This window comes from Opisthorchis viverrini (assembly GCF_000715545.1).
Source record: "Opisthorchis viverrini unplaced genomic scaffold opera_v5_27, whole genome shotgun sequence".
Classification (NCBI taxonomy): domain Eukaryota; kingdom Metazoa; phylum Platyhelminthes; class Trematoda; order Opisthorchiida; family Opisthorchiidae; genus Opisthorchis; species Opisthorchis viverrini.
Genome location: NW_008751682.1, coordinates 2,104,354 through 2,124,830, shown reverse-complemented (window position 1 = coordinate 2,124,830; position 20,477 = coordinate 2,104,354). Strand labels below are relative to the sequence as shown.

Here is a 20,477-nt window from a genome sequence, read left to right as displayed (position 1 = left end):
AACAACAACAACAGCAACGCGGACGGGACCACTGGGCCAAGCAGTCAACGACCGGCATAAACTCAACTGTGCTTGAAATGATGAGTTCCGTATTTGATTTATATCCCCATTTTTGGACGCGTCCATTGTTGTTTTAAACTGGTCGTTCTTCGTTTACTGTTGCTTTTGCTGACTAACGGTCTCACCTTCATTCGTTTGCTAACTTTTCTGCTAATACGTACCCCCAACTATGCCACACGATACTCAAATGACGACCTTAGACTGTCCCCTACTATCTTGTGATGCCCAGTCATATGACAGTCGGCAGTCCGCATGTATTTTTTTCTTTTCAGTCCTGGTGGATACTCTCATGTATCTATCTGATTCCTCGATCACAGTTTTTGACTGTCATAAGTAGATGTTGTGCGATGTGTGCTGTTTTTTGTCCATAAATCATACCTTGTAGAGAGAAAGACCTGCATCTGCACTCGGGATTTTTCAGACCACTAGGTCGTTTTTTTTTGAAAATGAAAACGTGAAAACCCGTTACAATTAATTGGGCTATATCTCTGGTTGAATTCTCAAGTTGTTCACTTGAGGCAGTCGGTGATAACAAGTCCGAACAGCCAATCATTCACCCAATGCTGCAGAAGACCCCGTTCAGATGGGGAAGGCAGTAATACACAATATTCTCAATCGGCTTCAGCAAGCGTATCACAGCGTGTACCCGACACCCAGTCATCTGACAAGCTTCTTACTACCGATGTACGCAGAACTGGGCTGCGGCCGTTGCTTTGGTTTAGCTTTGATAGAGCTATAGGGCTATAGCTTTGTAAGGTAAGTGGTGGCCGCTGGGTATCATTCCAACTGAAAGGGGGGGGGGGGCGTCGTGAGAATATTCAGACAGAGTTTGCCCATTATGGATCATGAATTTGGCGGCGAACTTGTAAGAATTCTGCTGTGACTGATTTTTAACAAACAAAAGAGCTATATTTTATTTTTGGTCACATTCGCACATGATAAAATCTAGGTGCTCCAAAGAACAAGAGTCCGACAAGCCTATCCTTCACCTGACGTGCGGAAAAAGGACTTGCTCGAAACTTTGTCAGGTTTTGCGCATTTTTTCTGTTCCTAGTCGGTGTCGTATCAGCATACAAGTGTTTGAGACCACATCGCACAGGCGGGTAGTTTTTCTGTCATGGCATCGAACTGTTCGGAAATTCGGTTGTGGAGCTGAGCGCTTATGTGCTGTGAGACTATTTGTCCTACCATGGCCAAGTGACTTCCTCGATGAGTCATGTGGTCGTTTAGCAGTTGTCCCCAGAATGGCAGAATTTACCATATCATTTTTTTGTAATGCACTTCATTTGTCGGCCTGTTTAACTGTCCTTTTGGAACCTCTTGGGTATAGACGCATTCATACGGTATTAGGTAAGCAGTAGAAAGTCGAAAAAAATGGGCGATCATTTGTGGAAACAATACTGCAACTAAAATATGGAGTTTTGGAAATTACCGTTGTATAGGCTCTGATCCTCTCATGTGTTTATATGCTCGGATACTCGTTATGTATGGAAGCAGTTATCCATATTTTCATCTGGGCGTATTAGGCGGTACCTTACTGAAAAGGTCTAGTTGGAGCACTGATATACACGACTTATTTTTCGCTATTCAGTGACCCGAAATTCTGTCTAACATGGGTGTTATCGCGATGGAACTAAATCAGCCGAGATTTCCTGCAAGTTTGCTTAACCTGTGCTGTAATGCTCTGGAGCAATGTGCAGACGTTTCACCCATGCGCAATTCACGATGTATTGAGAAGGTTGAATCAAGTTTCTTTATGCTGCTCTATGAAGGATTCCACAAGAAAGGTGGAGCAGGACATTGTTCTTGAACAGCATCTGATGGCTGTAGGGTGAAGCTTCAGTAGGGCGAGCGGTACACTTATCCGGGGAAGGTGGTCGTATAGGTAAATCTTTGATTACTGAAGGAGAAACGTGTAGAGCGGTTTGTTGTGTGATTAAAAATCTCAGTTGCTGGATTTTGAGGGTATGCCTCGTTCGTGACCATGCTAAGATACATAGTAGGACAACGTAAGTTCGATGTATTCAAATCATTTCACTTGTGGTATGACTTAGCTATTGATGATCACCTGGGCAGGATACACAATGCGAATCGTTCAGGTGTTTGTTACTGGGGTGGCTCAGGACGATGGTATGGTTCACCACTGAAATCCTTAGGTAAACGAGAAGCATGACTATCATCCGTGAGAAAGCGAGTAGGGGATGTTGGCATCAAGAAATTTACAAACCTATATTTGTCGAAATCGTATGGTGCTCTTCACCGTCTTTGTGCACTGGAGTTGACTAAACTGTCGCGCTCAAAGCGTCTCCATAAAAGTTGACGGATACGAATACTTTCGTGAAACAGTTAACGTATGAGCCATTTACAAATCCTGCTTTCATCATTCTCGCTTCTTGTAACAATGTTCTGGAGACGGAATATATGGTGGTTCAGACTCAAAAACTGACCCGTTTTTCACTCACAATCATTTGCGTTGCGGCTTGTAATTCATTCAGTCAATGCTTTTTCCGGTGCGAAACGGTGGCTTGTCCCTTGACTGGTAGACTGCGCTTGCAAGATGTCGCCACGGTCAAGCTAGTGAGAATTCCCGGTACTTCGGTACCTCTTCCTGTATTATAAACAACTCTACTAAAGTACCAGTGTTTTAATCGCCTCCTCAAATCCTTCAATCAATGGTAAAAGGTTTGGAACCGATTGAGAAGACATCGTTTCAGAAGAGCTTGGTAAACAATCGGTAGTTTTTATTTGGGCAACGTTAGGCTTTTGACACAAAAGCTTCATCAGGCCAAGTGAACAGGTCACCAAATTGGCCAGGTTATAAGACAGACGGGGAACCAATCAGTAAGTCCTCTTCAAACTAGATCAGTGTTGAGTGTCAATTAACGGCTCTTGTCGGTGTGTGTGGGTGCCAAAATCTTGAATTGATGGGTTGGAGGGGTTCCAAATTAGTGCTGATCGCTTTTCGTTCCCTAATCTTCCAATCAATCGATCAATTGCATAAAAAGCGACGAGCAAATGAAGTCGCACGAACATTGTTGGCTCGATCGAACAGAACACAGTCACTATAGGTTCATGACCCGGTACACTGAAGGTACACTGAAAGCAGACGTGTGGGTACAATCGCCTCAGGCATTTAGTGAATCCCACAAACCTGTGCCCTTATGTTAGTTCCTAGGAACGAAAAAGTGAAACCGTTTACTGGAGGCGGTATTTCAACTATTTTTGGAAGTGAGGATAGGAGGCTTCTCAAAACCATTTAGTCTTTCTTGCCAGTCTCAGTATCATCCTCTGTTTTAGTCTACCCATTTCTAGAGTAGTGGATATCTGTTTTCAGAAAGTCCAACCATCTTTAACGTTTCGCATGGACGTCTTGCCTAGATTCCTCGTTTTATTAATCTGTACGTTAGTTGAGTTAATTTTATCTCCAAGTTCTGAAACACTGAGGGTATTGTTACCACTCAGATAATTATACTAACTCAATGGATGGTGCAAAGTTTTGTAAAACTCGAGTGTTAATTCGGACATGATCTGCAGAATTAAGTGCGCACTTACAAAGATCTGTAGCGATGCTATTCGCTTGTGCACGATGCAGGCAATATCGTGCCCTTGTGCTACCATCTGGAGATAGTTCTTTGTGGCTTACAGTGAACCCACGGGTGCATAAATTAAGCGGTGTACTGCTGTTGTAAACCCTTTCGGAAAATGAATCAGCTTTAACAACCACAGATTTCACAACTATGTTGAGCGGCCTTTTCGGCTGCTCTACACGAACCGCATCGTCCTGAAGTATGGCAATGTAAGCTCACCCTATAGTCGCTCCATGGTGTCAATCTATTCGGGTCATGCCACCCAAAAGAACCTTTCCGTTTGAGATTGCGCCATGGTGAGGCACTCAACAGGCAATGTGCGTGTTACCGAGCATGGAGTATGTTTACAATTGTCCTGCGAACAGGGGTATGAACTGAGGTTAGAGACTCAAATCCGCTTAGTTTGCGAATTGAGTCTGCGAAGCGTGAGTGCCATAATCTGTCACCTTACATGTTTCACTTCCAAGGTCACCTGTTGTCAACTTACCTTTAGTGAAGACGTATGGTTACCTAGATACTGTGTTTGGGCAGGTAGGGAGTAACCATGCCCAATTAAACCCACTGATTTCAGTAGTATTTCGAATGCCAGTACAGGCTGCAGTGATATGGTTCTATAATTGTTGATACAAATGGCTACAAACCGGGCAGAAACCGCCTTGCTGCATTTCATTTGATGCCGTTAACAAGCGCATGCGCAACTTTTTTATACGGTGTTCAAAAACGCAAACTTGAGGATAGAATTCTTCCCATCAAACTGACAACTGCATATGAATTTGGAAAATATATGCAGCCAGCTAGTGTGGTTCCCTCAATCATTTTCCAAACACAGGCCAGTGTATGTCAAAGCTCGTCACCATTATTGACGGAAACATCAGATGAGAACACCGTTGCTTCACTGCCGTGCACTCATCAATTTATTCCATTAAAGGCTTCGAAAGAAGAATGGTAGGATGGAGTGAGTGGACGTAGTGCTGACCTATTACGAAAATCTTAGGTGCCTACACTACCAGCAGGATAATCGGGATAAAACTGAAGGCGTGGGAGGCGAGATGGCTCAAGTGGTTAGAGCGCGAAGTTACTGACCGGAAGGTTCGTGTTTCGACTTCCCGCGTCTAGACTTGGGCAACCTGGTAGTATCCCAGGTAGCATGACAGCTAGGCACCTAAAGGGTGTTGCAGGTGAGGGACGACGGCGGGAACGCCATTTAAACAATGTCTCCAGCCAGACACAAGAAAGGTCACGTAGACCCCAACCTGGTGGGCGAACAGCACCAGCTGCACCCACACTTCTCGTACTATCCTTCATTTCCTTCAACCATGTCGAATTCGGTCCAATTCTTGGTTTCTACCACGCCGAATTAGGACCAGAAAACGGGCTCCAACTGGGCATACGTAGCACACGGTCCAGACACCTTGGATTGCAGTGCTGGATATATTCTTAAGCCGAAGTACGGTCTACCTCACCAAAACCCGTCTCCTGATCACCTTACTTCAAATTCGCTTGCTCCAGCCGGTTCTGAGACGTTGGTGGTCGAAGACCTGAAAGGGTCTCAGATCCCCTTTTCGAAATGGCCAGGTCTCGCAGCCGTACAACAATACAGGTTGCACTGTGGGTTATATTACAGTACGTCCACCTAAGCACACCTCTACATTTCACAGGCGCGCATTACGAACATTGATCTATGAAACCATACTGAAATGTTTCCGCAGCCACTGTCTTCGCAATATATGACGGACACGTACCGCAAGAGAAAACAAATAGATTCGAATGAAAGTTGTCGGTTCAGCTTTTGTCACATACCACCCACATTGCCGTTTCTGTTGTAAATTATCTGTGACGATGAATCATTTTGTGACAGCACACAACCATATCAACAGCACGTTCCCGGGAGGTGCCCAATGAGTTATCGACATCCAGGCTTACTGATCTGGGCTGTTCGAAGTCCTTCTTAGAAGGAGATCGGTTAGCCACCTATGTTGTTTGTACAAAGTTAATGACAATTTTCCCGAAAGTCAACAGCCAATTCAGGCAATCAAATTTTGTCCATTCTTTCTGAAAGCCATGAGGCAAACACGCGGGTTTCCAGGACGATGACCGCACCGACTGATCGGTTGAAAGTGCTTCGACAAATTAGTACTTCGGAAATGGGGAAGAATTCCATTCATTGTTGGCGTCTGATGTTCTTCGAGGGCGGTATCACCGCACTTTGGCGGGGCAATGGTGTGAATGTGTTGAAAAATTGTCCTGAGAGCGCTATTCGGTTCGGACTACACGGATGGCTCAAGTCGGTACTGTTCCCGGAGGTGAAAGGCAACCTACGACCGGATCAGCGGTTGTTAGTAGCGAGTTTAGCTGGTGCCGTTTCGCTCACTTGTACATACCCCATTGAGATTTTAAAGACGCGAATGGCGATGCGAAAGTCGCCTGTGTTCGCCGAGTTTACAGTCAGGGAGGTTTGTCAGGCTTCTATCGAGGATACAAAATCAGTATGCTCAGCTACGTTCCGTATTCGGGCATGGAACTGGCGATCTATGAAATGCTCAAATGTCGCTATCTGTATTATCGCTCCTCATCAAGTAGAATCGCTCCAACCAAACCGGTCCCGGCTTTGGTAACTATCACATTGGTCACCACATTGTGTTGCATTCCCGTCGTGATTGTGTACCCGGCGAATCTCCTCCGGGTTAGATTATGAACCGTGTTTAGTTCTATTAAACGATTTCCATGATCGCAGTCGTTCTGAATAAGGTTCATAAGGTCGGCAAAACAGGACTGGCTGCGTGTGGTGTTAAGCAACAGCTGACTGTGATGACCTTAACAAGATTTGACCTTCAAATCTACTGTAGAGCGTAGAGTGCCGGTCGATTGGGTGATTCCGATGGTGACGTTAGTTTGCAAGCTTGCTCATATGACTTACATCACTTCATTTTCAGTTTTTTCTGATGATCTTAACCGTATCTAACCACAGAATGACAGTTCGGTTAGTTTCTTTGTATACAAACTGGTGAGTGGCTTTTAAAAACATATTGTTTCCCTCAAAACGAAAAACACGTTGTCCACAGTTGTCGGCCTTAAGTGATGAATGAAAACAAGGGCAGGCTGCTTGACGCACTACCACTCCCTATGTTATTCCCAAGGGAGCCAATCTACACTACCCGATGAGTGGAGTATATGTCACGCTCAGAGTGATAGTGTATTTGTAATTCATGCCCCTCTCTGAAACGCCGTAGTAGTTCATGATGTGATTTTTAAGTTTAATGTGTGGTGCTGTGAATGTCCGAAGTAAACATCGTATGGATTTCCGTTGCGGTTAGCTTCTACTGGGTATTATGCCACGCTCAACGAGTGACGCACTTGTTCAATAGGTATTAACAAGTTCAGCAACAATGGGGACCCAGAATTTCTTCCATCACTGGTTAGTGCAGCCGACCTGGAGGCCGAGCAGGAAGATGTCGAAATTACGGGTAAACAACTAAATGTTCATCGGCACAGCTGAATTCGATAGAGTTACGAGTTCAATGTCATCTTTAGAGGCATTTCATTCGGCATTCGAGCATGTCCAAGCCAGTCTAGTGAGGATTGCTGATTTGGCAGTGCAAGGATTCGCGTAAAGTATCAGGTATCCGGAATACTTCGTTGAATGTCAGAGTAAAATAGCTTAGTTCAGGGAAGATATTGCATACATGACAGCAGCGCATTTGACGCTAGCTGTATGATATTTACCGCACTTCACATAGTCACAATATATGGAACCTCCATCCATCATCAATGAGTGTTGAAGTGTTACTTCAGCAGCATTCTTTCAGCAGTCAAGATTTCCTTTAACCCACTGCATTCAATTTTTCTCACACGTGGCTACGTACGGATTTTGAAATAAAACGAGCGTTCGATTTTTACCAACCCCTGATCTGTTACAACTTCTAATTTGGTATGCAGGTTGTTAACTGTTCTGTGCGATAAGAATTACAAATGCAGTCAGTAACAGACTGTGGTCGGAATTGCTAAGTCCAGCCATTTTTCAAGGAATCACGTTCCTAGTGATCATTTTTGGACAGTGTGGTGGGCTAATTATGCAAATTACTACCACTTTTGTCAGCTGAATGTTTTACTGAGCTTAAAAGTTTTGTTGCAAACCAAAATTTCTGTCTCCTGTTTGGGAAAATAAGAAAAATATTTATACTGCCGTACAACCCTCTGGGTGGACGGCCGCAGTGCAATTCGAAGGAAGCACGAGGGCTGAACTACTTTCAGGTGGCCGAAACCTAGACAGAAACGGTTGAGATCCAGAGGTAGGGTTTGGACCTCGGATTTTCCGGTCAGTTAATTCGCGATCATCCCACTATTTTCAGGACATTTTTATGTAATCACACTAGTTTTACTCTTCAAGCAAAATTTCGGATGAAAACAAACACTTGAAAAGAAAATGTCACCTGAGGTTTTTTATGGACTCGAAATGGGTCATTATATGGTGCGCGAATTTTCTTAAGGCTACGAACTGTTTGCTCGGTGTAAAGGAATACTTATGTAGGCAAAACGGACTTTCTGTTGAAGTTGAACCATGATAGTTTCGTTTTGGCATTGTGGTAGGAATGACGAAAACGTATCTCGTTCTCGTGCTTAAAACCATGTTCGCGCAGTAAACTGTTAATCTTAAGGCCTGATTAGCATGTATCGTCAACTGAAAGCATCTCAGTACCACTCAGGCGCTAAAACACCCTGTTATTTAAATTGTATAAAAACCAGGACTTGAGAGACTCCTCCTCGCAGATTTTTAGATACAACAAGAAACTGTAGAGCAGAAACCTGAGTTAGTGGCGCCTTATTCAAGGAGTTTATTTTGTCGGCATTGCATTTCCTACTGGAGAGAATAAACAACTGACTCCCAAAATGGCCAATTTGCTCTTCATTAGGGAACCGAGTTGTCCTTTTCAGCAGTCGATCTTATGACAGCTGTAGTCCACCTTTCCCGCCACGTTAGCGGTCCGTATATCCGTATACAAACTTCAACTAGGCTTGATTTGGCGATAAATATCCTTCAAGAAGTGTCAAATTTTCACTGGAGTTTAGAATGAACTAACCTGGAAAAAAGACAAGGAAAACTAAGACAACTCTGTCACCACGATATTTCCAAAAAGTATTCTTTTGTGGTCTTCAATGCAGCCTGGCTAGCTGACAAACTGATATGGTGTAATCAACAAAATGCAGTTAGTAGAAGTTCTATCGGAAAAATTTCGTTCGTTGATAAGGACGAATGTTGAACATTTGAACCACACGGTACAGAGGGGTCAAAAAAGTCATTGCACGCACTAACAAAATCTTTTTTGGAACACCTATTTACGCTGGTAGTTCATGAACCCCGATAATAAACAGGTATGTGATACAGTTTCTGTCACCCCCTACTTTAAGAGGTCGCTTGGTAGATTCCTGGAGCTCACCTTAGTCTACCAATAGACAGAAGCGAGTCAGTAGGAAGGTCGAGTAAGTTTACAGCAAATCGACTAAATTTCTGATCGACTGAACGGAAACAAGACAAATGTAAGGTATTTCGAGCACTGAGTGTATTTTGTTCATATTCACACCACTTTCGTTTGGACGGTCGTCCTCCTGTTCTGTCGTAATAATTCTGGTGAGTTCACACCAAAGGGAAGCACTGGACTCAGGTTTCGCTGTTATTAGAGCTCATCAACAGTGCTGGAATTTGAACCCCGGATATCTGACATGCGAAGTGAGCGTGGTATCAATACTCCACCAAAGCACGTTGGACGCATCTGAATTTTTCACATCTGAACAGACGGACGTGTTTACGCTTGATCGGTGTGATTGGTGTGTCCGGGGTTCAAATCCCGGCACGGCCACTCGATATGCACTGCTAATGGGCTCTAATAAGCGCAAAACCTGAGTCCAGTGCTTCCCTTTGGTGTGAACTCACCAGAATTATTAAGCCAGAACAAGAGGACGACCGTTCAAACGAGAGTGTAGTGAATATGAACAGAATACGTATCCCGCAAACTCTATTACAGAAATGTATTTGCCATGCATGAGTCAAGAGACTTATGCGATTGTTGTGAAATGTGGTGACGGACGCGCAAATATCATCAGTAAACCAGTCACTGATCACTTCAAGCAAGGCCTTCTTCAACGCAATCCCGATCGCTAGTAATCAGTGAGACTAGCAGAAACGCTGACGAAGGAGTTACCAACTTTCAATCGATTGCCTTATTGAGGTGTTTGAAAAAGTGTTACGCCACGTGGCCACGTCGCAGTCAGCACTAATGTTCAGTACTTCGCTAGCTAAAATACTTGTTCCGCTCGTACAATGGTTAGGAATAAAGGGCCTCGTTCTTACTGTCCTTTGCTTGCTTCATTTCCTTTGATAGTGTTATGCTTATGCTTATGCTCTTCTACTCATTACCCAGTGCCGTCGTAAAATATCGGAAATCCGTTACTGTTGTGCTGTTGCTAGTAAACGTTTTGGGGCTGTATCACTGAAAATTCCACTAGTGCCCTGGATTTGGCTCGGTATTCTTTGAGGGCCAGAGAGTTGAACAATGATTGGCTGGATGGAGCCAGGGGAAGAGACGAGCACTACTTATAAGTTTGCTGAAATCTCCTCGACAGCTCACTACCAACTTTGCTCGCCCTGAGCTTCGCTGAATTCGTGGCCAGTGAAGTTGGTGTAGTTCCTCGTAGCTTTGATCCATATTCTAATCAAACAGCAACTTGGTTAAATATTCACTTTTGAGTTTGTTGTATTACGACCTCAAACGATTCATCAAGGAAATAAGCAGATTCCAAATGTAGATAGACATTAGTAGGATAAACTTCCCACCGTAAAACTGATCCTGATGACAATATAACACCAATATTTATACCAAATTCCGTACACTGCTTACAACGGGTTGGGTGACTAAATTCTCGCCAGTAGTCTCCGTTCATAATAAACGAACGTTGCTTCGTACTATAATGACCTCTCAAAATGGTGTTCCAGTAAATCCGTTTCTGAAGGACGAAAGCCACACTGGTTTCTAAAAGCGGAATTGAACCCTTCGAATCTGTCCTTTTCAGAAAATTCTTTGGGTGGGTGATACTTGGTTCCGAATGTATGTTTAAACAATGTGAGGCCAAAACATGCCTCCAGAGCTGCTCATCGGTTCCCTTCTACGTTATCAGTTTTTGTTCTCTTAACTGAGCTGTGTCGTAATTCCTTGCTGATTACTGGTGTCTCAAAATTTCTCTCTACCCATTTACATCGACCGATACCTTTTTTTATTTTCCAGTTCCTGGCGTCACATGAATTATTTTTTACCAGGTTATTGACATACGCGTTAAAAAACGACAGTTGAGTATTAGTTTTTATAAAAGCTACTATACTGACACCCACCTGGTGTTCTGGTCCCCGAAGGGCAGCTGAAAACCGAATCGGGTGGAAGCGTCTGCATCAGTGAGTAACAGACACAACAGCTATGTGAGTAAAAGGACGCTATAACTAGTGACGCGAATGTGCTATAAGATGTTGTGGGCTAGCCGACAGACGACAGGAGGCATGGTGGCAATGTTTTTCGAATGACAAATGAAATCAATTGACTGCTGGGATGTGATGTATGCAATAGTTCTGTTTTGAACCTGTCAGGCCATAGACACCATCGGTGTCATACTGTCGGATAACTATCCTTTCACCGAGAAAATCATTTTCGTATACCCAATTTCTCCGGTTAGTTCTTCATCTGGGACTATCCTACATTCGTACACCGACGTAATTGACGGGTGCTTCGTTTCACGCGGCATGTAAACCGTGCCCCGGCGGTAACGAAGCCTTTATCACTTACACTGACCCGCTTGATAGTAACCAGGGTTATGTCCGTGGTTCTGAACATATAGTGGTTGAAATTTCTAATCCAGCCCGGGTGCATGTCACCAATGGACGTGGGTGAACGTTTCGGGCTGTCTCCAAACTATACAGTGCGAGCCCACACCAAAACATGTGAGACGAGTGTGCAGCTCATATACCACTTGGAATATGTAGGTCAGAGTCCCCCTCCCGAAATTATTCCTGTCGTGGCCTTTGTGAACAGAATGAGGATTCTCGCAATTCCAAATTTGTCCTATCAATTGCTTCCAAATACGCGAAATAACGGAGATGCGGCTAAACGGACTGACAAGTAAAACGACTTCAACGTGTAAGTTTGACCTCCATTTTTTTAAGACGAACGTCTTAGCGGAGACTCTGAGGAGAGGAGTATTATCACACTTGATGTACGTCTTTCTGATATTTTGGGTACTGAGATGTCATGGTAGCGCGACCAACTAATCTGTCCATTTGGAGGATTCGGAGGCAATTCACGAATGAAATTACAGTTTCCAGTACAGTTATATCGACAAATGAGAATTTGTAAACGTCCCTTCAACTTGAGAAAAAAGTGGAATCAGACTGCACCTCTGCAAGTGTTGGTGTTCCCTGGGAGTGGGGAAACGATTTGAGTATCCATACACATGAAGTGAGTAGGACCTGACGAAAGCGGCCACGTTCCTCCTTCCTTTGGATAAGATCCGTCATGAGCGGACGATAAAATGGTCTCCATCAGGAGAGGAAGCACAGTTACTTTATGAACAGAGTTTCGGTCTTGCTTTGATTTTTACATTGTCGTGCCAATGGCGGTTTAGTTATTTCCCTCGCCACAAATGGGCAAAAGCATGTCGTTCGTAGCCCCTTCCATCAAGCTGGCTAAACCATATAGCTTCCTTATAAGAGAGTTTTATTCATAAGATATTTTGTCAGATCGATTAACGGGTCTTATCAACGTTAGCCAGATCTCCTACAGGTCGGCTGGAGAAAAGCAAGACAACGGAACAGCCCATCCACGAAGAGATTTTCAAATATGCACCTGTTTCGATTGTCACACCGATACATTCTGACGTGACCTTTTGAGTATCCTTCTTCTTTTTTATTTTGCTTTTTTGTTTCCTTCCTTCAAGTCTCTCGAATGAACTTCAGCTTGTTTTCCCGAGAGGCGGATACCTGGTATTGTTGCAAGTTGCCATGTAATTGCTATACCCCAGTAGACTCCGGTAGATTGTGCAGCGATGTAAAAAACTGTTTGAGCCGAGATGGGTACCAATTTGGTAGCAGAATATGCAACCCTTGTATCAGACGAGAATCTGTGATACATTCCCACTTAATTGTTGGGAGGTTTATAGGCCCAGTTATTAAAACAATACCACTATTTCAAGAGCGTCTTTAGTGCAAATGGGCCAGAGGGAATTGCTGCCAGAAACGAAGCCTGTTCAGAATAGGGATTTCGTTTTCATCTGACTAGAATAGATTGGAAGACCTGCTTAGAGCGTACTCTCTAGGTTACATACTATAACCAAACCTTCAGTAATAATTTTAAGTCAAATGTATTAACAAAGTGGCGGACCATCGCTTTCACTGGCTTAGAACGTTGATAGCAGTGATACAACGCACTCTTTTTTGTTGCTGTGACAACTTAGTGGAAGAATATCAGCGATGTCTTATCACAACTCTATTGCCATGTTGCATGATCTGAGTTTCCAGTAGTTTGTTACACACATCCATCAGTGGGGATATTAAATGTTTCAAACCCTTCGGATACTTAGAGTTATATAAGCTATTATTGTATAAGTGTCGCTAGGGCGATAAGTAAACAGCTGACAACCAATGGCCCTCAGCGCAACCAAGTATCAGGCTGTACGCAGTATACTGGTTTGAAGTCGGGCAGTAAAATGAGGGAAACTGTCCGATTGGCTCCGATTGATTATGTACTCAAGGCTTAATCTCACAGATGCGCATAGTGCAAGGAAGCCAGTCTTTAACGAATAAACCCCATGCTCAGGCGGGGAAACACGGGCTAGCCTCGTTGACACACGTATATTTCACGCATAAGAGCAGCTTGCGGTTAATCAGCTATGGTGAACTGAGCTGTCGCCTAGAGGTAAAGATATTTCACGGCACCAGAGCAATTGGTTCTACGATCACAATACGGATCCAGTATCGCTTAAGTAAGGACATCTGCAACACTGTCTGGGAGCAAAATGACAAATCTTTTTTGGCGCAAGAGTATGTTCTTGAACGGTATGTGTGATATATGTCATTAGTCTGAAGCTGTAAAATGGCACGTTTGCGGAGAATGAAATTTGGAAGGATGGACCCAGATTATTGGTAGGTGTTTGTGCCCGAAGACCAAGGTGATGACAGAGGATCTTGCTGTTTATATGATACGTTTTTTGTCAAAACATTGCGTATTTATATGTAATATTGTTTTATCTTCATGTATTCTTGACTGAGGGTCTCACTATCTATTTCAATGGTCAGCGTTTTGGGATAAGTGCTTGAATGAATGCGATGTGGAAGTGGGGTCTAGCGGACCAATAGGGGGGGATATGTAGTTCACTCAGTTTTTTTAGAGTTGAGTAAAGGATGGTTCTACTATAACCTATGGGTGGACTAAATGAATACCATATTAGTATTACCAAGTGGGTATGACGGATAGCGCTGTGTATATATTTCGCTGTTAGCTCTTCGGTCCATCAGATATGAACGGACAAATAATCTGCGACGATTGCTCAATTGTCGTGCTACATCTCGCATGATGATTCGACCGTTAAGATAAATCGAAACATCAGGAACAAAAGCATCTTCCGCTATCGATCGAGCTATATGCGACCACCAAAACACCCTACTTTTTATACGCGTGCCTACTGCTCAATCTCTGAGTAATCCAATGCTCCAAACTAAGGGCAAGTGTCAGAGAAACTGTGAAAAACCACATTACTTTCAGCTTCCGAAAAACGGTAAAGTTATTTTCAACTTCACCCGTATGACAGTGGATATTCAAATGAGGACTGTATGCTTTAAAAGCACATGCACACTTTGGTGAACTAAGTAGCGTCTAGTTTAGCACAACAAACCATTCTTGATTTGCTAATGATTGATTTTTTACACACCTGGCCTCAGCCGGCTTTTAACTATGGCACACAGGTTAAAAGAATGTAATTAAGGTCACCATCACGATTATTAGTGAAAAGAGTTAAACGGGAACAGGGTGAGATTGATCGTCTGCGAACACATTCTCGAGAACAAAATAGGAAGGATTAAGAATTCCAAGGGGTTTCAAACGGGAGAAGCTCAGTAACATGGAGCTTGTTTTAGCCAACCGTGGGCTAATTAAAGCACCATATTGAACTGTCGCTTTGCTACATGTTATATGTGGCTGCTGCCGCCCCCGCTCCAGCGCCTTGTGCCGAAGAAAGACTCACCTACAAGGAACACAACTTTATTGCGAAAAAGTGAGTGTGGGTGAGGAAAGTACAACGCTTCGCGCTATCTATTCAGGGATCACTGTCTGACTCTGCTCCAAGGCTGTCTCGCACTATGTTTTGAAGAGCACTGTTTAATCTCGATCCAAGGCTGTCTGATCAGCGTTTAGTGTGGTGTTTGAGGGTCTCAGTAGGTTTTGGGTGTCCTGAAATAATCTTCAGGAATATAACCTTCATGGCATAAAATCGGTTCCCCGATCAGTTATGGTGGGTCCTTTTATGAGCTACAATGCTAACTTAGGTTACGGTCCATATTTATTTAGGGTTACTAACTAATCTCTCAGCAATTTATTATCCGGATAATTGAGACAAAGAATCCATGATGCACTGGCCTATGTGCGTTCGGACTTTTGCTTATTTAATGCTATTCAATCAAATAACGAGGGATAAGAATAAATTACATTATTCAGCTAGACGTCCTGGATGCTTACTACAGTGCTACTACAGACTAGTGCTCCCAAGTGCTATGTTCTTTGAGGTGAAAGGTCGCTTCAATAGGAACACTAACACTATTTTGGTGCTGAAAATCTTTCCCTTTTCAAGCGCCACCTTAACTGAGCTTTTAGAGTTGCCGTTTGCAAGCTGGGGTTGAGGACTGCAGAAACCGCACCTCACTGATTATTCACCTGATTTACAATTGAGTGTTATTCTTCTGATTGGAATGAAACAAATAATTTTTTAATGGTATCCACTCGGCGGGATTGATGTTTTCAAACGTAGCAGATACATGCTTTAAGTCATACCATTTAATCCTATCAGCATATTCTTATATCACATGGTTAGGGTGGTTGTCCAGGGAATTAATTTCATTAGAATTGCTGTCCTGTTCCTTATCCCTGTCAGAAGGTAAGCAGTTCCGGTGGATGGTGGAAAAGCCACTTGGTTTTGATCGTCTGTACCTATCGCTGCCATACAATTTGAGGTACGTTCCATCACTGCAAATTAAGGGCAGCTGGTTTTATTCGGTCTTGGTAGCTAGGGTGGTGGAGATATTTATGGTCTGAGTGTTCAGTGAATCAGCTATCGGTTAGGTTATTGAAATTCTACGGAGAATTTACTACACCTAGTTTTCGCTACTGGTCCTAGCAGTGGCGGAAGGAAGCATTTGACTCCACTCGGCTTTATAAAGCTAAGGGTATCCCCTTAAAACCTCGTTTTTTTGATGTTTTTTACGACAAAATGATACTTTCTAGTCTTTCAACGCTTCCCGTTAGTTTCAGGGTTTATTTCTCCGAGCCCTCCTTTTTTGGTGGCTGTAACGCAAAAGAAGGAATACTCGGGACTCTCTTTGTACAAAATAAACTAAACGAACTATCAGAATCAAAACAGTTGCATATGTAACTGCAATGACATCCACTTGAGTAAACGTAGATGTATGGAATTGAAAGCAACTTAGAAGGTAATGTAAATATCCTATTATGGTGTTTTTAAAGATTTTTGATATTCAATTATGGAATGTGTTAATCTGTGATCAGGTTCCTCTTGATTTATTCTAGATATTACACAGACACAACTGAAGTAATAAATCAAACCGACGTGACCACTGTAATTATTGTACCGTGGTGACATCACTTCACCCATTGTCACGATGGTGGTCGTTATAGTAAGCTACTGCTTTTATTCGCTTTGTTTCACTATTTCGTGAAATATCGAACCGGTGCCTTGCAAGGCGGTTGAGCCGAATAAACGACGCAGCTGACTACTTCCTTCCTTCACAGTAGCTGACATTTTAAAAAGTGCAAACAAATGAATGCTAAGAAATGGGGAATTTCTTTGTTAGAAAGAAGTCTACTATCACCGCCTTCTGAGAACAATGGTAGCACGGAGTAAAACAGCTTTGTTTCGAGAATACGAATAGCAGACATCCAAGCTGAGACGTACAAGTCAGAATTATATCAGTTGGGCGCTCTGTTCTAAACTTCCGTTTGAAATAAACAATAAAACCCTCAATATAAGATACCAAGTAGAAGAAATAAAGGTCACACCGGAGGTAGTTCTTTGTACCATTCTTCATTTTGTATCCGGACGACAGATCAGATTTCTTACATCAAATCATGGAGCCCATTTGGAGGAATTTTTAACAGGTTTACGCCAACAACGATAAATTCACCAGAAATTCTACACCAGGTCGTATCGAGCAGATTGATTGCATCGTGGATGGTAAGGGATAGTTTGAGTTTAGTGTGGATGGGCGCAGCGCCACTTCTATATTATCTGTAGACATTTGTGCCTCAGAACGTATCTGGAAGGATGCTTTTCCAATGGGTTCGAGATCGTGACAACAGTTTCAGGAAATTTAGTCTGTCTTCACTTCACTTTTGCTTTTGAGTCCGGCCACAATCTATACAGCCTCAGTAAATATATTTCAAGCTAAGTTAAACTCTTCGGGGAACTTTTCAAATCAATTAGGTGTAAACTGTCCATCCAGCATGTATAACAACCGTGTGTCAAGTGTGAAACGATTCCTGAAAGCGTACATACAGTGGCTAGTTAGAGCTGTTAGTGTTCAAAAATTCATTTTTATACCAGAGGGACTAAATATAATTCAACAAACTGACACAATCACTCAAATAATTCCGATGAGGTGCATAGCCCATTTTCCTTCGACATTTTTGTTCTTATTCCATTGTCTCTTGTCATTTCTATTGTCCCAAACTATACATCCTACAGCTCAGATGCCTCCGAAGTCTCCCGAGTGCAAGTTTCATTGCAAGTTTTTGATGTTTTCAGATAAAAGAATAAGTTTCAGTGGAAACTGTTTCGGTAAACCACTACACTAATTAGCTGGGTTGAAAAAAATATGTGGTTAACTCAGCTTTACGTCGGGGAGCAGTCGGCCTTCCGCTCCGACAGAGCACTTGTATAATGGTTATTCTCTTGTACCAAGCGTTCCGTCCTGGAATTGACGTATCCTACTCGCATCCTGGAGCATTTTGCTCGCAAGCAGAAATAAATGACAATGGATTCTTTGTTGTTGTAGATTTGCTATAAAGGATGCACTAAGTTATTAGAGTTAGTCCTTCAATAAAGGTTATTAATAAGGGTTTTTTGTGTGCTTCAAGGTAGAGTGCTGCACATGCTCGTTAGAAAGCAATCATTTGCTTGTTCGTTTTTCTTGTTGCAAAATCACTTGTTTGCGTTGTTTTTATTTCCACAATTCTCTACCGATTCCATAAATACGATATAATACGTCTATCTCTGCCTGGCTACACGTGTCAAAATATGTACGGACTGCAATCCGTGCAAACACCAGTCGCATAGCCGTCGTGGTATATTCATCCAAGACACCGTCCGCAGGCACCTTTACCACGTGGAGTGGATCCGTTTGTCGCATTTCCTGAGTGTTGGGAGCAAAACCTAAGTGGTCCCAGTTCGTTCGTTACACACAGAACCGGGTTTTTACATTTGACAGTGGCGTTCGGTCCACTGACGCAAATGGTGGTTTACTTCAGTTCGCCGACCGCATAAAAGGCGATAGTTGAAGAGTCACATCATTCAGCCCGTGTGCGCAGAGCTATTGAGCAGGCAATCCTTTCCGGGCGGATTACGTGGATGCCCCCGTAGGGGACACCATTCTTTAAAAGACAGGCAGACGTCCTCGAATCAATATCGTTAAAAAAGAAAACTTTCAGCTGTAACACCCTTCCGACGCCTAGCTGTCACACAACCCGAAGGAAACACGAGGGCTGGGATACTGCCAGAATGCCCAGGCCTAGACAGGGGAAGTCGAGAGGCAGAGGTCGGGTTCGAACCACGGACCTCAGTAAATTTGCGCTCTAACTACTGAACCATCTCGTACTCTGACACAAGTTTCCAGCAGGATAGAAAGGTGTCGAGGTGCTTCTTTATTACCGTTTGGCATTCAAAGAACGCTCAGGATTACTCAGGATTCTTGAGGGTGTTCACTTTTCAAAAATACTGTTCAAATGAGATTCGTTTCTGGTCTAATAGCTTGTAACCGGTTAATAAACAACTCCGCACTCACGGGTCCTCCTCCTTTCAGTCCTACCTATTAGTTCACTACCCTACCCTACACTATATATATATATATATATATATATATATATACTCATATTACTCATGAACAGGTGGTGAGACGATTGCAAAATTTGTTGAGGCTGCCACAATGAACTGGATTAGACCTCCAGCATTTGTCGAGAAGAAACGTACTATATTTCCCACCAATAAATCTACGCAATATATCTATTTATTGGTCTGTCTGAAACGACTTATGGAGATTAAAAAACTTTTCTTTATGTTATAGGTGGCCAGCATTTCTCAGTTCCAACTGGGTTTCAAATATGCTACTTAAATAGTGCTGAATTATAATTGGTACATTTGGAAAGTTGGCTGGGAACCTTCGACATCCCCTGAGTTCCTACTTCCAGGTCTAAAAGAATGTTGCCCCCATTAATTCCAGAGATAGAAAAAAATCGAAAGTGCTTCTGCTTTAAAAACTCTCTGCTGGGTTTCCAAATTTAGCTCATATCGACAGCTATCTGTGTAGCTTGTGGGTAATGGTTGGGATTTTTAGATGCATGGTTCATTATACCCTTACAGGTAGCAATATTTTCATGAGTGTTCTGATGGGTGAGGGGCAAACAGATGCAGCGCACATGGAGGTTTCTAGTTTTCTGGGTTGGTCAATTGTGTTACAACTTCATCGACTGTTGGTTAAGAAGAGGTTTAGGTATGCATAAGCGGTAAGTAGCCTATTCCGATTGTAATTTGTTCCTACTAAACTTGGGTGATCTGTGTGAGGCTTTAATCACATAAATAATTGGTGTCTGTGCTTTTGAATTCGCATTCTAATCTTCAAACAATGAATACGGTGCTTAGAGCTCAATTGTTAGACAGTTTAAACCGACTAGGACCCAGTATGTGGTCTGAACCTCTATTGCTAACGGCTTTACCGTAATCTACTGAGGAAATTGTTAACAACAGAGTTTAATGCCAGTTCTGGAGACTTTTATGCAGCTGGAATCTTCAAAGCCATTCGTTGTACATTGTTCATGGAATCTCCTCCGAGCCCAGGTTTTTTAATGACATGCTGTGCCGTGCAAACGCCTGGGCGAGTACGGATTTACTATATCAGGGACATGAAAACAATTTGCCAACTAGGAAGAAGTAATGGTCATTTGTCCTTTTGGATCCAATCCCTTTTTGAAGCCTAAATAATCGCTTGAGGTCCAAAGTATATAAGATTTTGCGAGATTACCGAGATATCAAATAGTGTTCTGTTAAATATGCGACAAGGTTAGCCTGCTGTAAGTAGATTGAGGGCCTACATCTTGGCCGGATAGACCAAAATGGTTTTTTCAACATTCCTTAGAGAATGCTGAAAGTTTTAATGAAGAATGAGTGCGTTTCACAAAATCACATGGATGCCTTGCTATTACTTGTGGAGTTTGGTTACTAGAGGTTATATATATATATATATATATATATATATATATATATATATATATATATATGTGTTTTTGGTTATTTTTCACC

The 20,477-nt window shown here is 42.7% G+C and overlaps 1 protein-coding gene across 1 annotated transcript in view; it reads left to right on the top strand.

Annotated features, from left to right (window-relative positions):
- Positions 1-479, top strand: part of T265_02224 (hypothetical protein) — a gene marked incomplete at both ends in the record, with an annotated part of 11,644 nt that extends 11,165 nt beyond the window's left edge. The window contains one exon of the mRNA XM_009166412.1: positions 1-479. This exon is cut by the window's left edge and continues 238 nt beyond it. Within this exon, the coding sequence (XP_009164676.1) occupies positions 1-137 (137 nt within the window).
- Positions 480-20,477: the final 19,998 nt, after the last annotated feature.